Genomic DNA, 16,652 nt, shown 5'->3' on the forward strand with positions numbered 1-16,652 from the left:
ATCTATATAAATTAGAAGAAACCCAGGGCCTAAAAAAAAGATGACTATAAATAAGATTTTTAATAAAAATTTTGCAAGTCTGAGCTCTAATACAAGAATCTAGTACACTATATCAACCATTACTAAAGAAACTTCTGGGTTTTTGGATGACTTTCTCGGAGGGTTGACTTCTGAAAAGAGTAATAAAAGGTCAGAGACAGTGTACAGCTAAAGGTCGAACCAATGCCATGCATTTTACTCCTTAGCAAACAAGTTTAAGACAGAAAGGGCAGAAAATATAAAAAGGAGTCAAGAACGGAGAGTGCTTTCTCAAGTATTTCACCAGATCCTCTTCCTCTCATGAAGCACAATGAACCCAACTCCCTCCTTTCTCCAGTCTTGCCCTTGGGTTGCCTAGTCGTGGGATAGAAAATCTGGCAGTTACATTCTAAAATCGCATTTTCATTTTAAATAGTGCATCTTACATACAAAACTTAAGTCTCCCAATCTCAGCTGGCCCCTGCAGTTCAGCAATCCTTAAGTTCTTAGCTTCCGGCCCTGGCCCAATCTCCATACAACAAAGGCATTTTAACCCTTTGCCACTACCCTTCAGCTCCTAACCAACTTCTGCAAGTCCTTCTATATTAGCAGGTGAATTTGCTACACGAAGAAACAGCTCCCAATATTCAAACACTCCTTTTAAACTTACTGTCCCAGGCGCTCCAATTTTCCGGATCCTTAACTACCTTCCTGTCTCAGAGAAGGGGACTCACTCTTCCCCTCTAGGACTCACCTATCAGCCTTCCACCACTGCCCTGGACCCTACTCTGTTCCTCTTCTTTGGAACCTGCTCCACCTGTTAGTCCTTTCTTTATCTTCAGTCTCTGTTCAACAGTTTCTGTCCTGCACCTAAAATCTATATGTGCTCAACACACTTCCACCATCCATGCAACCAACCATCAAAAGCTATGCTCTTGCTTCTTCTGTCCCTTCACTGACCAAAATGGCAATTTATACAACCTGCTTCACCTACGCCACCACTTCCATCAATTTTTCAATCCATTACGGCTTATCTCCTCTATTGCCTCGCCACTGGCCCATGTTTTATTGAAACTATTCTAATTAAGATACCAATAACTTTTTATACAATTCTTAAAGGTTACTTTCCATTTACAGTTATTACAAAATATTGATGACATTCCCTGCGTTGTACAATACATCCTTAAGCCTATATTACACCCAATAGTTATAATAAAAAATTTAAAAATTTAATAAAAATTAAATTTAAAAAAACTAAATAAAATTAAATTAAAAAATAAAGTTGCTTTTCCACAAAAATAAAAACAAAAAGGATCATTAAAAAAGAAAACCAATGACCTCCTAACTGCCTAATGAAAAAGCCCACCCCCTCCTCAGTAACTGACACTTAGAAATTCTGCTTATCTTTGGCAGTGTTAAAAACACTAAAGATTCTTCTCCTCCTCCTCTTCCTAAAACCTCCTGATTTTCATAGGGTCTTCTCTGCCTACTTCTTAAATGCCCAAAGGATCCAAACTTGATGCGCACTCTCTGGGGCCCACCATTCATTTCCACGTAGGATACTACTATATTCTTTTTTTTTTTTTTTAAGCTCTTTTTTTTTTATTTATTTATTTTTTATTTTTTGGGGGGTACACCAGGTTCAATCATCTGTTTTTATACACATATCCCCGTATTCCCTCCCTTCCTTGACTCCCCCCCCCTCGAGTCCCCCCCACCCTCCCCGCCCCAGTCCTCTAAGGCATCTTCCATCCTCGAGTTGGGCTCCCTTTGTTATACAAGATACTACTATATTCTGTGGTCCCAAATTGCTTCCCCTAGTCACAAACTCTCTCAAAAGCACCAAATTCATATTTTCAACTGCCTAGAGAAAACATCCACCAGATTGTCCCTAGCAAGCAACCCAAACTTTTAACAGGTCCTAAATAATTTTCTTTCTACTAAATCTATTCCTTCTCCCAGCTAATGGCATAACCACCCACTTTCCCAAGGTAGAAACCTTAGTGTCCTCCTTGAATTTTTTCTCCCTCAAATCCCTACCCCTATTTTATCTATCACCAAATCACATTCATCTTACTTCCTAATCTCTCTTAAATCCAACTGCCCTCCTCTATTCCCATTACTATAAAGGTACTTGGGAACCTTCTTCATCTCATGTAGGAACCACTTCAACTACTCTCTACCACTAATCTCTTCTCACCTCTTCTTATTCCATATTACTACCAGGATTATCTTCCTAAAATAAATTCAAACTTAAAACAGGATATCATATGTTTCCTTGTCAGAGTGGCAAAAAATAAAAAGGAAAAACAATATCCTAAGTTGGTCAGAGTGTAGGGAAATGGACATTCTCATAAACTTGGCAGGTGGAGTTATATTAGGCAAAATACCAAGGCAAACATGACCAGACTTTTCTAAATATGTATACCTTTCGATCCAGCAATACTATTTCTGGAAATTTATTCTAAATAATTAAACAGAAAGTGCACAAAGATACACAAGTACATCCTAAAGATCCCATTATCCTCAGCAGAAGCCGAGACCTTTTGACATACTATACCATTTGCCTGGAATGGCTCCCTCTTACCCATGTCCTCCTTCATCTTGTAAAACTAGGAACTCATCCTTGAGTTCAAAGGTCAGCAACTCCATTCTGTCTCCACAGCAATTTAGTCACACCTCTGCATCACAGTGTAACCTTTCTCTCCCACTGTAGGCTGTAAGCTCTCCAAGGACAATGGTTTTCTGTATTTTTTATTTAGGACATATCCATATTTGCACTATCTACAAAAATATCTGACACATAGTAGGGGCACGATAAACAAGTGCTGAATGAAGGTATTTTCCCCCTCTTTACACACAGAATTCTCTGATTTCCAAAATCTCAAGAACTTTTAAATGGTATTTCCTAAAATGCTGATGGACTCCAATATGTTTTATTAAATTCCTGAATTATAAGAGGTATTCTAGCAAAGCAAATAGTCTTGTGAATTTATATAAGCAAAGAGTCTGTGAGTGTTTGTTTGAAGTTTAGTTCCTAAAGGCATAAGAACTTTCATACTGGGTCAGAACTGTGGTCTATTCAACTGAGGATTTTATCTCTTGAAAGCGGTACAAGGAAATAAATTGTAAGAAGACACAGTTGTTCTCCCAGACGTTAGAGGTGTGTTCCAAAACATCTTACTCTTCTTCAAAAATCTAGTATGAGTCCGTCATACTTAAAATCATGTTTTAGAATCATTTGTTTAAATACTATGCCAGAGCTCTTTTCCATGCTGTTATATAAAGAGCATTTTACATATTATATAACTAAAGTATATAAGTATTACATAAATAGTACTGTACATCCATCCATATACAAGAATATAAGTAGTTTGGTTATACATTTTTCTCAAAGTTGAACTCCTTTTAAGTTTCAAGAGGGTTCCTATTTCTAATAAAGGCTGGTAACAGCCTAATCACATCCTTCATGATTTCACAAAGTTCAGTACTATGCCTTTCCCTTTCTCTCTCTAGACTGAAGAAATCTCATCTTTCTATTGTGTCCTCACAGAGAAATGACTCTACTCTGTACCATTTCACTTTTCTTAATTTTGAGTTACTTTACAAGCTCCAAACTGAAACAACAATGAAGGAAGGTCGATGAGATTTAATTTTATAGAATTCAAGAAAATTTCACCCCTGATGTAAGTTAGGAAAGACAGCTTTTGAAAACACCTTTGACAATCACTATACCCCAAGACTTACAGGAAATCATAAGGTAGTCCTCACAGTTGCTTTTGTCATCATCTTGCTGGTCCACAGGAATCCCATTGGCATCTATGACTGCTTCAGAGGCACAATCTGCTACCAATACTTCTTCTGACACTACATCAGCTGTCAGAGGATCAGTGACGATTTCTGCCTCTACTACACTATCATGAACAATGTGTTCAACATGTCCAACATCAGACACATGTATGGATTCACTTGTCAAGACGTGTTCTGGCATAGACAATGAGGCTGAAGTAATATCAGAAGCTAAAACATCATCTGGGACTGTGCAATGTGCTAAAGAAACTTCCTCGGTTACATCAGAGTCCAGCACTTGCTCAGGAATGATGACCGTTTCAGATACATCTGCTTCTTCCATGATATCTGGACACTGAACATCTTCTATAACAACGTCCTCGATAACATCTTGGATTACAACTGAGTCTGGGTCATCAGGAACAAAATTATGCACAGTTATGTCTGAATCCACAACATCTGAAACAAAAACAGTTTCTTGTACTTCCACAACAATCTGATCACCATCCATGTGTGTAGCATCAGCTCCTTAAAAAAAAAAAAAATTAAAATCACAAATTTCAGGTAGACATGCATGAGTACCTCAATTAATGTAAATATTACTTAATTTCTACCAGGAAAACAGACTAGTTCCTCAGTTGTCTCAAACATTAAGATAGAATTAAAGATATAAAGAGGGAATCTATTTTTGAATCATATCAGAAATAGAAATTCTTAATACAAGAACTTTTGTAGTCATCCCCAATCAATTAACAGATAAGGAAATAACAGAATAAAAAGTAATTGAAGCAGTCACAAAAAAAGAATATTCATGAAAGTAATATTCTAGGCTGACTAAAATTAAACCCATATGCATAGGTACTTAAGGGATGATTATAAAAATTAATAAGGAAAGCAACTTCAGGTGGCAAATATAGCATTTTCCTTCATTATGTTTTTCATTTCTTTCCCTTCTTGCTCCATCTCTCTCTCCACTCATTTTTTTTTTCTTTCCAACTGTCCCATGTTTTCTTTTACTTCCCTTCCATTTTTTCCCCTTTCTCCTTCTTTGTTCTAGAACAATATCCCACCAATATCCTCCATTTATGACTATGCAAATTCAGAAACTATCCTCTGAATCCAGAATATAAAAAGGATTGGGCCATAAATAAAAAGAGGGCTAGAAGGCCACAGCTAAAGAGGAAAGACAACTGGTTAAGGAAGCTCTGTGGACAGATAAGATGAACAAAAGTGCAGTTGCTCTGGAGCAGTGGAGGGTGAGGTTAGTTGGAGCAGGGCCTGCCCCAGCTGCACCAGGGTAGTCTGCCTCCATTCAGCTTCCTCCCATCCCCCCATATCCCAATCCCCCAGGCAGTTCCTCAGAATATAAGAAACCCTACTCTAGTCCACTCTGCAGTTAACAAATGAAGGTAGAGGGTTGAATCAATTGAAGCCCAGTGAGATTAAATGACTTCACCAAGATCACACATTTTGCACAGATTATGGTGCTCGGTAAATATTACTCTGAATGAATGCCACAAATGAGAATTGAAATCAGATATCCTTGCCAAAAGCCTAATGTAAGATAAAATAAAACAAATCTGGTATCTTAGCTCCTGATTCAGAGAAAAGCAAACAATATTTTATAAAAGTCTTACCTAAAAATCTATTCAGTCGATTAGTGCTTCTGGATGTGACTCAGACCAGGCTGAGTCCAAGCAGCTGCCTAACTCAATGACTGTGTGTCAATGGCCAGGCCCTCAGACACATGACTGTTGTTTTTTTTTTTAAACAAACACAAATAATCAATGATGGCCAAAGAACTTTTAAAAATGTAAGAAATCTTAAAGCCAGTTAATATCCATTTTAATTACACGTAGAAATAATAGTTTGCTTTAATTCCCACAGAACTTCTACAAAATGCTTTATACTGTTTTCAATATTCTCAATATTAACATCAAGCAACAGATCACTGGAATCTCCATTTTGCAGACATGAAAACGAAAGCATTTAGTGGCAAGAGTACTGGTTAAAAAATCTAAATCAGAGAGCAGGATTTGGACACTTATTAGTTTTGTGACCTTGGGCAAGTCATTTAACCTCTGAGTTTCGGTTTCCTCATCAGTAAAATGAGGACAGTAGTTATCTGCCATGCATACCTCACAGGACTGTTGTGATGATCAAATGGGAATATATGGGAAGTGTTCTGAAAAACTGTAATGAAAGGTTTCATTATTATTAGGACATATGAAAATGGAGGCCCTGGCAGATTAAGTGACTTGCTCAAAGATAAACAAACACCATAAGTGTTAACAATCAGGGCTAAAATGCAATAGCCCTTCAATCTACCCCTTAGCCCATGATCCAGGCTTGCTTGTGGCAAGATGAAGCTAGTAAATAGTGTGCATTTTCCTCCAAAGCGCTTAGTCTCTCTTTTAAGCATATGTTAAAGAAGAATCATAACTTTGCATTTATCATAAATTACCAAGTGTGAGTCAAAAGACTATCCCAAATTGTTAAGAAAAATACACATACCCCCATTAGATTTAGAGATTAAAGTTAAAATTAAAAATCGCTAATACTTAATTTCCTGATAAAGTTAATTGCTATTCCTTTAATATACTACAATACAGTCAGTCATTTCAAGTCCAATAGAAAACTCATTAACGTTTTATTTTTAAGGGTAGCTAGTTAGTGTGATATAAAGCCATTTTACATTACAAAACCTAGCATAATCACTCCACTAAGTTATACAACTGGAACCATGAGTAATCCAAAATTTTGAATACTTTTTTTCCTATTTTTAGAACTCCATAAATTTGATTTTCCTTGTACAGTTTGGGAAGTGAGGTAAGACTCCATCTTCCTCAAGCAAATGGCTCCTTTTGTTAACTTGTGAGAGAAAGGGTTTTAAAAGTAGGATGGGGTCAGAACATGGAGAGCCTTAGGTTTATACTTTACCTGCCATGTAATGGGAAACAGAAATGACATGATCCACATGTTATTTTATGATGAGTACTCTGATTGCCGGGCTAGATAACAAAGACTAAGGGTAAGGAAAAGAAGTTAAAGGTTACTGAAGACTAAGAATGAGATGATAGAGTTGGTCTATGTGGAAGAAAGGAGAATGAAGAGATGTAAGCAAGGAATATTTTTAAAGGGAGAACTTTAACAGGACTTAGTGCTATAACCGGGCAAGAATAACTGAAGTAAACACAAAGGTTTTGATATTGTTGCTGTTACTGACAAGAATATGAGTGTTGGTTATGAGGGAACCAAATTTTTAAGGAGGGGAATAATAATGTACTCACTTTAACATCTGTAGGCTTGACAGGATAACAAGATACCTAAGTGTGAATATCAATGAGAGCGTCTAGCAATTTGTCCACTTGACAACCAACTCCAAATCTGGTAGTTGGGAAGTGGAACAACCCAAGTAGTTATACCTGTTGCATCAAAATATGAGTTTGGCTCTTGTGGTTGTAATGCAAGTCCATCTTCATCCATGGCCTTTAATTCTCATCAGTCACAGCTCCTAAATTAGGGGAAAAAGTAAACCAAGTATTACTTTTTTTAATATACATATTAAAAAATGTCATCATAATATTTACATTTCTGAAACACTCAAAATTATGTGACAAATGAACATCTATCAAAAATGTATCTATCTGGGGGCTTCCTAGGTGGCGCAGTGGTTGAGAATCCTCCTGCCAATGCAGGGGACATGGGTTCGATCCCTGCTCCAGGAAGATCCCACATGCCGCGGAGCAATTAAGCCCGTGCGCCACAAATATTCAACCTGCACTTTAGAGCCCGTGAGCCACAACTATTGAGCCCATGTGCTGCAACTAATGAAGCCCACGCTCCTAGAGCCTGAGCTCCGCAACAAGAGAAGTCACGGCACTGAGGAGCCCACGCACCACAAAGAAGAGTAGCCCCCATTCACCGCAACTAAAAAGAAAGCCCAGGCACAGCAAAAAGACCCAAGAGAGCCAATAAAATAATAAACAAATAAATTTATATTAAAAAATGTATATCTGAAATAAAAGGGAAAAGTTAAAATTAAACTGCCAAAAACATGATATATGGGCATCTATATGACAAGGAAAGGTGGATAAATCAAGTTAAGTCAACTTTGCCTAGACTTTTTGTTTGAGATACTGCTTACATACATCATACATACATACATACCACAAACATCCTGATGAATTCTGACACATGCATAAATCTGTGTAATCACTACTCTACCCAGATCAAGATAGAGAACATTTCCAGCACCCCAGCACTCTTGTCTCCTCTCAGTCTGTATACTCCTCACTCCCACAAGGTTCAACTTATATTCTGTAGCTTATCGGGAGGAAATTCCTGCACAATTTTCATATTACTTCTTTAAATTTAATGTAGTCTGCTATCTTTCAACCAATACATTAAACAACGGTTAAAAATTCAAAGTGAGTAATTGTAGTAAACACCCTTTGGGATGTTTGCCTTACTTACAATGACCTCTTAGCTAACCCTCCAATCTAGAGAAGTAAATTCCCACAGTATATTTATACTCTCCTGGCCATAGCTGGTAGGCACTAACTATAAAACGGTAAAAATAAGTTCATCTTTGAGCACAATAAAATCAAAGTCCTATCCCTGAGAATCAAAACCATGAGCAAAGGTCACTCAGTCTATCTTTCTTTCTCTCCTCTCCTCTTCCCTCCTCTCCTGGTGGCTGGAACATAGGAGGTGAGGAAGGTCATTTTCCAACTTCAGCTTAGACTAGTGAGATAAAATTTACAAATAAAAAATAAAAAGAATGCAGCAAACGCCCTGAGAAATAGGGGAGAGGGAGCAGGGAAGGAAGGCTTACCAATAACAGCTTTTTAGCTCCTGGTTCTGGACCTCTCTGAGGTCCAGCTAGTCTGCCTTGAGTTTTCGCAAGTCACCCCAATAACCTTAATGCTCCCTTTTCTACTTAAGCCAAAAACTCACAACAAAAAAAACTTAACCAATCAAATAATATACTACTTAATACTAAACACTGCTTCAAAAGAGCAGACATCAGGGATTAGGGCTTACTCATGCTGCAAGTATTACATAAACCTCCTCCCTCACTGGTTTCCTTATCTCTACTTTCTCACTTTCTAATCCAACTTAAACAGTACTGTTAGATGCATCTTTCTTTTACTTTTATCATTTCTTGCTGATGATTTAAGTGCTGCATGCTGCTTACTAAACTTTCAAATAACAGAAACAAGAATCATTTTTCTAAAGCATCAGCTAGGTGATATCAGGCCTCTGTTCAAAAAAATGTTTAATGGCTCCCTGCTGCCTCCAAATAAAGCTGAAACTCCTGCCATCTTCTAAGTTCCAGCTGCAAACTATCTTTCTCTCATTATCTCCCCTAACTCTCCTTCAAGCACCTCGCCAGACCACCACATGCACACACTTCAACCAAACAAAAATGTCCAATATCCACATAAGACCCAAAGTCTATATTTGGTTCAGGGTTTCTTCTACCTGCAACACCTTTCCCCTATCAACTCTGCTTGGACCTTCCCTCAAATCCCCTTCCCCACACACACAAAAAAAGCTGAAAATAATCTCGCCCTCCTCAATTTCTGTAGCACTTTATCTTTTTTTCCTTTTTCTCTGACTATACTTGTTTGCTGTAAATTATTATTTATGTCTTATTTTCAGATGCTAAACTTGCATTTATATATATATATTCCTTAACGAAATATCCATGAGAAACAATTAATGTTAATATAATAAACAGATTTTCAGCTTGTCAACTCAGACAGATTCTATTCATTTTCAGGAAAGAGTGTTATTTACTCAAAGTACTCCAAAGTAAAAGGCTAAGAAACAAACAATCAAAAAAATTCAACTACAAAAAATGGAAAACGTACAGGCTCTAGGTTGTCACTGCTCTCTCCCCATCAAAATCACCTCTGGCTATAATTCTTTTTTCCCCCTTTAAAAATGTAATTTCAAAATGATAAACGTAAGCTCATTTTCTAAGTATAATGACAGTACTACATGAAAGTAAGCCAATTTAGAAGGCAATAAATGGGGTTCCTTAAGGTATTTAAGGCTCCTCTCCCCAATTTCCCTACATAAACCCAAACCCATCAGTTCTAAGAATTCTCCACCTGCACAATAACTCCCTTTCTCAGATTTTCTATTAGAGTTTGACAGATAATCCCCTTGATTTTGAAATTCTCTCCTTCCTCAGTTTAAGTGACATCCTAGTCCTCTTCCCAATGGCTGTTTACTCTGCCAGCCCTCTCCCATTACTGCAGCCTTGCCCAGGGTGCGACACAGCCCTCTTCTCTTCTTTCTTTTTATTCCAGGGTTTCAACTACCATTTACACAAAGATGACTCCCCAAATCCACATACTCAGCATAGTACCTAACACTTCCACCAGACTGTCTGCTGACCATTTTCATCTGAAGAAAACCTTGCTTTCTCCTGACATGACCACTAAGGCCTTTTCCTTCTTCCCTGCTTATATTCCATCAGGTTGTCAGACTGTGTCCCTTCCTTCTCCACAACTTCTCGGGAATCTTCCCTTTTTATTCCCACTGTCATCATTTACTCTCAGCTTCGTATTTCCTGATCCCCAGGGGACAAAAATAGCCTCTCAACTGGCTTTTCACTTTCTGCCACTCCCACAACAAATGACCAGGAACTTACAAGTAAGGGCTGGTGCCAAATGCCAGGGCATTCCTGCTATCTGTGGGTAGACCAATCCTCAGAAGCACTGCTTTGATCACGGCACTCCCCTGCTCAGAAAGCTTCAGCAGTTCCCCAAGACTCAGGGTGCTCTAAAATATTTACCCAAGCTACCATAACATACTTATTTGCTATTATTCCCAGCATTTCACATCATATCCACTTCCTAACAGATATTCTGGCCCAAATGGAGGGTGTCCACTCACCTTATTTTGACTCAGGTAAGCAGTAATTGTTCAACAAACAGTTTTGACTGGTTATTTTTCCTTCTATTTTGTCATTATAAAAACTCAAATCACGAAAAAACATGTTTTGAACTTCCAAGGAGAGATGACTATACTTCAACTTTGTAGAAGTAAATCTCTGACAATCAGAATGAAACCAATGTTCTTAGAATGGAACCTACTCAGGAAAGTTCTCAGGATTATGACAAAGTAAGGGTGGGGAGCGCAAGCTGATGATGTAACTGAAAGTGCTCCTATCTTTGCTGCAAGAACCAAGCCCAGAGACCAGTTGAATCTAAAGACAGACAAACAGAAAGGTTCAGAGAACCAAGAACCTAATGATTTGGGTGAATACATACTAATGTTTGGTCTGATTATCAAATACTTCTGGGATGTCACTCTCACCTTTAAGCTCAGTAAAATATTCCCTTTCCGGATGCAGGAGTCATGATTCTAAAAATGCTATGGAAGAATTCACAACAGAAAAACGTACCATTTTAAGGGAAATAATGGGTTGAGAGAAACTCAGGAAATTCACAATAACTTTCTTTCATTCTTCACAATAAAGCAATAAAAATACCATGCCAAGTTAACAGGTAGAGCAGTGGCATTTTACCTGTCTTAAATTTGGGATAGTGAATATAATTTATTTCTGTTTTATAATCATTTGATGCCTAGACACTTTCACGATCTCCCTCTTGGTGAAGTTAACAGGCTACTCATATATTCACTTTGCTTTTTCTCATAAACATAGAAGAATCATTTGTCTGCTTTTGGTCTTCCAAAAACTCAATGCCTTTTAATTTTATGACTCAACTCTAGTTCCTCTCCCTAAGCCATGCTCAGAGAACCAAAGTGTATTATACAAATTAGATGGAATTGCTGAAGCTACATGAAACACAAAGAAAAGCAGATCTGTAACAGAATTTTTCTTAGAAGGAAATTGGAACTGGTAAAAATTTACACTTAAAGCCCAATTAATACCTTCCCTCTTAAGCTACATTTCTTTCCCACTTTTTCCCCACGTTTTTCAATGTGGGAAATGTAGCTATCATTTCTTCAGATATGTAATTTTCAAATCTGGAATGCTATTTCACCTCTCTTACCAATTCAGCCCTTAAATCTGTCTCAAAGCCACTCTTAAATTCATCACGTCCCCTTTATTTTCACTGCTACCACTCTAACAAGCTCTGGTTATCTTACATCCAGAACCCAGTGGGTATCTTCCTATCAAAAGATTTGAGCTCTTCTTGAACTCAAGAAATCTTCTTCTGTTTCTATACTTTCTTCAATTTTCTTCATTCATTTGTACTAGAATTTCTATTATAGGATATAAGAACTCCTAAATCGAGCCTCCATATTGCTTTAAACTTTTTCTCCTATATTTTCTATTACATTCTCAGAATCCCTAAACTCTTTCTTCTAAGCTAGCTAATTTGATCTTCACTCTATCTGCTGAATTTTTACTTAAAAGATCATGTTTTAATTCCAAAATAAACTTAGTTTCTTTTTCACAGGAATCTTTTCTTTTTTCAGTGGATACTATATCTTCTCAAATATCTCTGAGAATTTAAAGTTTACTCTGTACCTTATATTAAACTGTCTCCTCTGCTGTTTCATTATTCAGTTGGTTGAATTTGGTGCCTCTCTTTCAGACTGATGGTTTTCCTCAAAAGCATGGTTCTTACAGGTTGTCCATTCACATTCGTAGATGAGAGTCTAGACTAGAATTACATTCTGATAGCTGGGCTTTATTTCCTCAGACCAAGTGAGAATCCCTGTCTGCCTAGCAATGAACCTAAGTTCGGACCAAAGGAGTCCTGTCTAGAATGAGGCTAAGGGAGAGAAAGGAATCATGTAACTAGCCAGGCTTTCCTTTATGGTGGATGAGTATCCCATCTTGCAGGTACTGGAGGTCCAATATCTCTTAGGATAGCTATACAAGCTACCTAAAGCACTGCCCTTAACTTTCTCCCCACAGTACACACTTTGGAATTTCCTGTGGATGGATTTGCAATTCAGAGAGCCGAATTTCTGGCATTAGCTCAGGAGGAAAACCACTAGAGACACTATACTGATAAATAAATGGCCTGGCTTTCCACAACTTTAATTATCTGGCTGTGCCCATGGCTTGCTCTTTCTCCTAGGATGTCCCCTCTTTTGACACTGGGGATAACACAGAATGACAACTTTGGGATGGTCCTTCCAACTTTCTGAATAGCGCCACAGGTTCACTAAGCTCTCTAGGACTTTGCCATTAATTGATGCCCAACTGCTTTATTCAACCAGAAATTTATAATACTCTGGTCTACAAGTGGCATACTTCTCAGGTTTTCTTTTTCCTCTGAATTTTTATACTTCTTCCTCAATGTGATTTCAAAAGGAAGTAAAAATAAGTGTGTGTGTTCTCTAGTCTATCTTGAATTTGAAGTCATTATGAATTTGTGTGTGTCAAATAAAACAGCATGGAAACATGTAAAAGCAAAAAAACTATGAGGCGGAAATTGAAAAAAATCAATAATAGTGAAAAGTTACAACTCTTATCAACACATGACAGATCAAACATTCAAAAAATAAGGAAAGATATATATATAATTAATAATATTAAACAAATAGCTTTAATTCCAATTCCACTCCCTAATAGAATATTTCATTTTCAAACAACCTTGCCCACCCTCTGTGTCAAGAAGAGGAAGAGAAAATACTTCCTGCTGTAAATGCCAGAGTCCCCTCCTTTCTTGCCTTGTCCTACTTGGAACTTCTGTACACTGTGCTCAAAAATTCAATGCCAAGTTTTTGTTACAGATTAGTTTTTTCCATAAAGCCATTTGAGCAAATCAGTAATTTCAAGGTTTTGTTTGTTTAAAGTCTAAGAATTCAAACTTCCAAAATCTATTAAAATATGGTCCTAAAACCAATACAATATTGCAAATTAACTATAATTTTTAAAAAAATTTAAGAAGAGTTTTTAAATAGGAAAAAAAAAATATGGACCTAAAATGACAAGCCTTCTTAAAGTCTTATTTTTCCAAAGCCCCTATTCATGTTCAGATTGTGTTGCCAAAATACCTAAATGTCCACTGACAGATGAATTGAAGAAAATGTGATATATATATACAGTGGGATATTATTCAGCCTTAAAATCCCATCGTTTGTGACAACATGGATAGAAGAGGACATTATGCTAAGTGAAATTAGCCAGATATAGGAAAAAAAAAAAAAACCATTCTGCATGATCTAACTTATATGTAGACTCTAAAAGTCAAACTCAGAGAATCAGAGAAGAATGGTGGCTCTCAGGGGTTAAAAAGGAGGAGATGATGGAGAGATAATGGCCAAAGGATATGAAGTCCTGAAGATCCTCTATATGGCATAGTATCTATGGTTAACAATACTGTACTGTACACTTAAAATTTGCTAAAAGGGTAGATCTTATGTTAAGTGTTCTTACAGTGAAGGAGAAGGTGGGGAAGAGAAGGAAGACGACGACGATGACAGGGTGGGAGGAAACTTTGTGAGGTAAGGAATGTTTATGGCCTTGCTGGTGGTGATGGTTTCACAGGTGTATACTTATCCCCAAACTCATCAAATGTATACATTAAACATGTAAAGCTTTTATATGTCAACCATACCTCAATAAAGTGCTTTAAAAATAAAAAATAAAGAAAAAATTTAAAAGAGTTGCCAAAACACCCTGTGGACTTAATTGCACTGATGCGCTACAAACACTAAGCACTCTACTTTTTAAATGCCTTTAAGACTGTAGCTGATGTTAGGAAGTGCATACACTTTCTAACTAGTTTTTGTCACATAAAGTAGTACAGCCTCCTTCATGAAATATTGCTATATAATATACTCAATAATTTATCCATGTTCATTACATAAAATTCTACTATATACCATAATGTGTAACAACTCATCTCTTTGGATCACTGTTTTCGATTTTGAAGTTTAAAAAAAAAATAGCTTAGTTTATCAGCTTTTGCTGAGACTCAACAGAAATCCTATTCACATGGTTTCCTCTAATAACTACCTTTAGGTACAGGTATACTGGAGTGTGTGAAACACCTGATGTAATCAAAGGATGAAGACTGTTTTGACATAATATGGAGATTAATTTAGGCTACATAGTACATGGAATAAACTAAATAAAACCGTAAGGGGAAAATTTTAAGGTTAATTTCTGTCAAATGCAGTACATGATTAAGAATTGTTGGTATTATCAGAAACTTTTTTTACCCTTTTCCTTTTTCTTGTACCTGCCATCTTTCCCAAAATCAGGCATTTACTTCATCTCTGACCTGGTCATTCCCACAGTTGTTAATTCAGTTAAGTGCTTTTCAAGGGACTTCCCTGGCGGTCCAGTGGTTAAGAATCTGTGCTTCCACTGCAGGGGGCACAGGTTCCATCCCTGGTCAGGGAACTAAGATCCTGAAAAAAAAGTAAGTGCTTTTCTTATCGAACTCCTTCTTAATGAGCAACATGTATCCTTGCATTAGAAAATCTTTCTGATAATACATTGGAATTTGGGGGTTTTTTCCCCAAACTAAAGCAATCTCACTTTCATATTACTTTATTCAAGCTAATAACAGCTTTCCTTAGTTTTCTAATAACTAGTTGTAAAAACCATGTACTGCAGCTTTACAGTTTTTAAAATATTATAAATCTTTTTAAACTCTGAAACTTCTTAAAATTACTGTTTTGCTAGTTCACCAACAGAGTAACTTAACTACCCTACTCTTTTCCTCACCTACATGAACACATGCTTCCTATTACTGCTTTTCCTAAATACATCACTTTCAGTCTGTTAGGTTCTGTAAAAACTCAGTGCTGACAACAATGTTCTCTGTACATCCTAAATACTGGCAAGAATATAATATCAGGCCTTTCAACAACTGTAACAAAATTTTTAAATTGACATTTGCAAAATTATGGAGTGTTTTTACATTGATCCTCTGCTAATACAATTAGCAGTATGCTCTGTACCTATAACTTAATAAATCCTTTAATCATAAAAAAAAAAGAACAACAACAGAGTGGACAATGAAGGGGCTAGTTTGCAATACATCTGCAAACCTGCTTCTCTTTTTCTCTCTGTTTGCTCATCTTTTTTTCCCAGTTTTAATGAGATATAATTGACATTCCACATTGTATAAGTTTAAGGTGTACAACATAATGATCTGACTTACACACATTATGAAATGATTACAATAGGTTTAGTGAATATCCATTGTCTCATATAGATAATACATTAAAGAAACAGAAAAAAAAATTTTTCTCCCTTGTGATGAGAACTCCTAAGATTTACTCTGTTAACAACTTTCATATATAACATACAGCAGAATTAATTACTCTTATCATACTGTACATTACAGCCCTAGTATTTATTTATCTTATAACTGGAAGTTTGTACCTTTTGACTACCTTCATCTAATCCTCCCTCCCCTCCCCACCTATTTCTTACATGACCAACAATGAGCATGCTCCACTGGATATCAGCTCCAGGTAGAGTATCAACAGTATTAATTTCTTGATCATTCTCTGGAGCAAAACTAGGGAATCAGCTAATTTATACCGCACCCCCACCCAAAATCCATACCTGGCTTTTTTCAGGGATTTGGGGAGATAGTAAACTACTACTAAATAATCTAAAAGAGAGGAGGGCAAAACAGTGTAAAGCCATTATATTCCAATAAAGAGCTTAAACAAAAAAACAAAAAAGCAAAAAAAACCCCACAAAGAATGCATTCCATGCAACTAGAGATTATCATCCTAAGTGAAGTAAGTCAGAAAGGGAAAGACAAATGCCATATGATATCACTTATAGGTGGAACCTAAAATATGACACAAATGAACTTACCTATGAAACAAATAAAATCAGGGATGTAGAGAATAGACTGGTGGTTGCCAAGGGG

General features: G+C 36.8%; 1 protein-coding gene across 3 annotated transcripts in view; it reads right to left on the reverse strand.

Moving 5' to 3' along the window:
* Window positions 1-16,652, reverse strand: part of ZFX (zinc finger protein X-linked) — a 55,266-nt gene that overhangs the window by 23,985 nt on the left and 14,629 nt on the right. For 2 of the 3 annotated variants that reach the window (XM_057718122.1, XM_057718121.1), the window contains 2 exons: window positions 7,233-7,321; window positions 3,766-4,335 (listed from right to left, as the gene is read on the reverse strand). In XM_057718122.1, the coding sequence (XP_057574105.1) occupies window positions 3,766-4,335; window positions 7,233-7,293 (631 nt within the window). In that variant the 5' untranslated portion in view covers window positions 7,294-7,321. Of the gene's footprint in view, window positions 1-3,765; window positions 4,336-5,945; window positions 6,001-7,232; window positions 7,322-16,652 lie in introns of all 3 variants that reach the window. The other variant, XM_057718123.1, reaches the window with a different exon arrangement.

This window comes from Hippopotamus amphibius, chromosome X, assembly GCF_030028045.1.
Source record: "Hippopotamus amphibius kiboko isolate mHipAmp2 chromosome X, mHipAmp2.hap2, whole genome shotgun sequence".
Classification (NCBI taxonomy): domain Eukaryota; kingdom Metazoa; phylum Chordata; class Mammalia; order Artiodactyla; family Hippopotamidae; genus Hippopotamus; species Hippopotamus amphibius.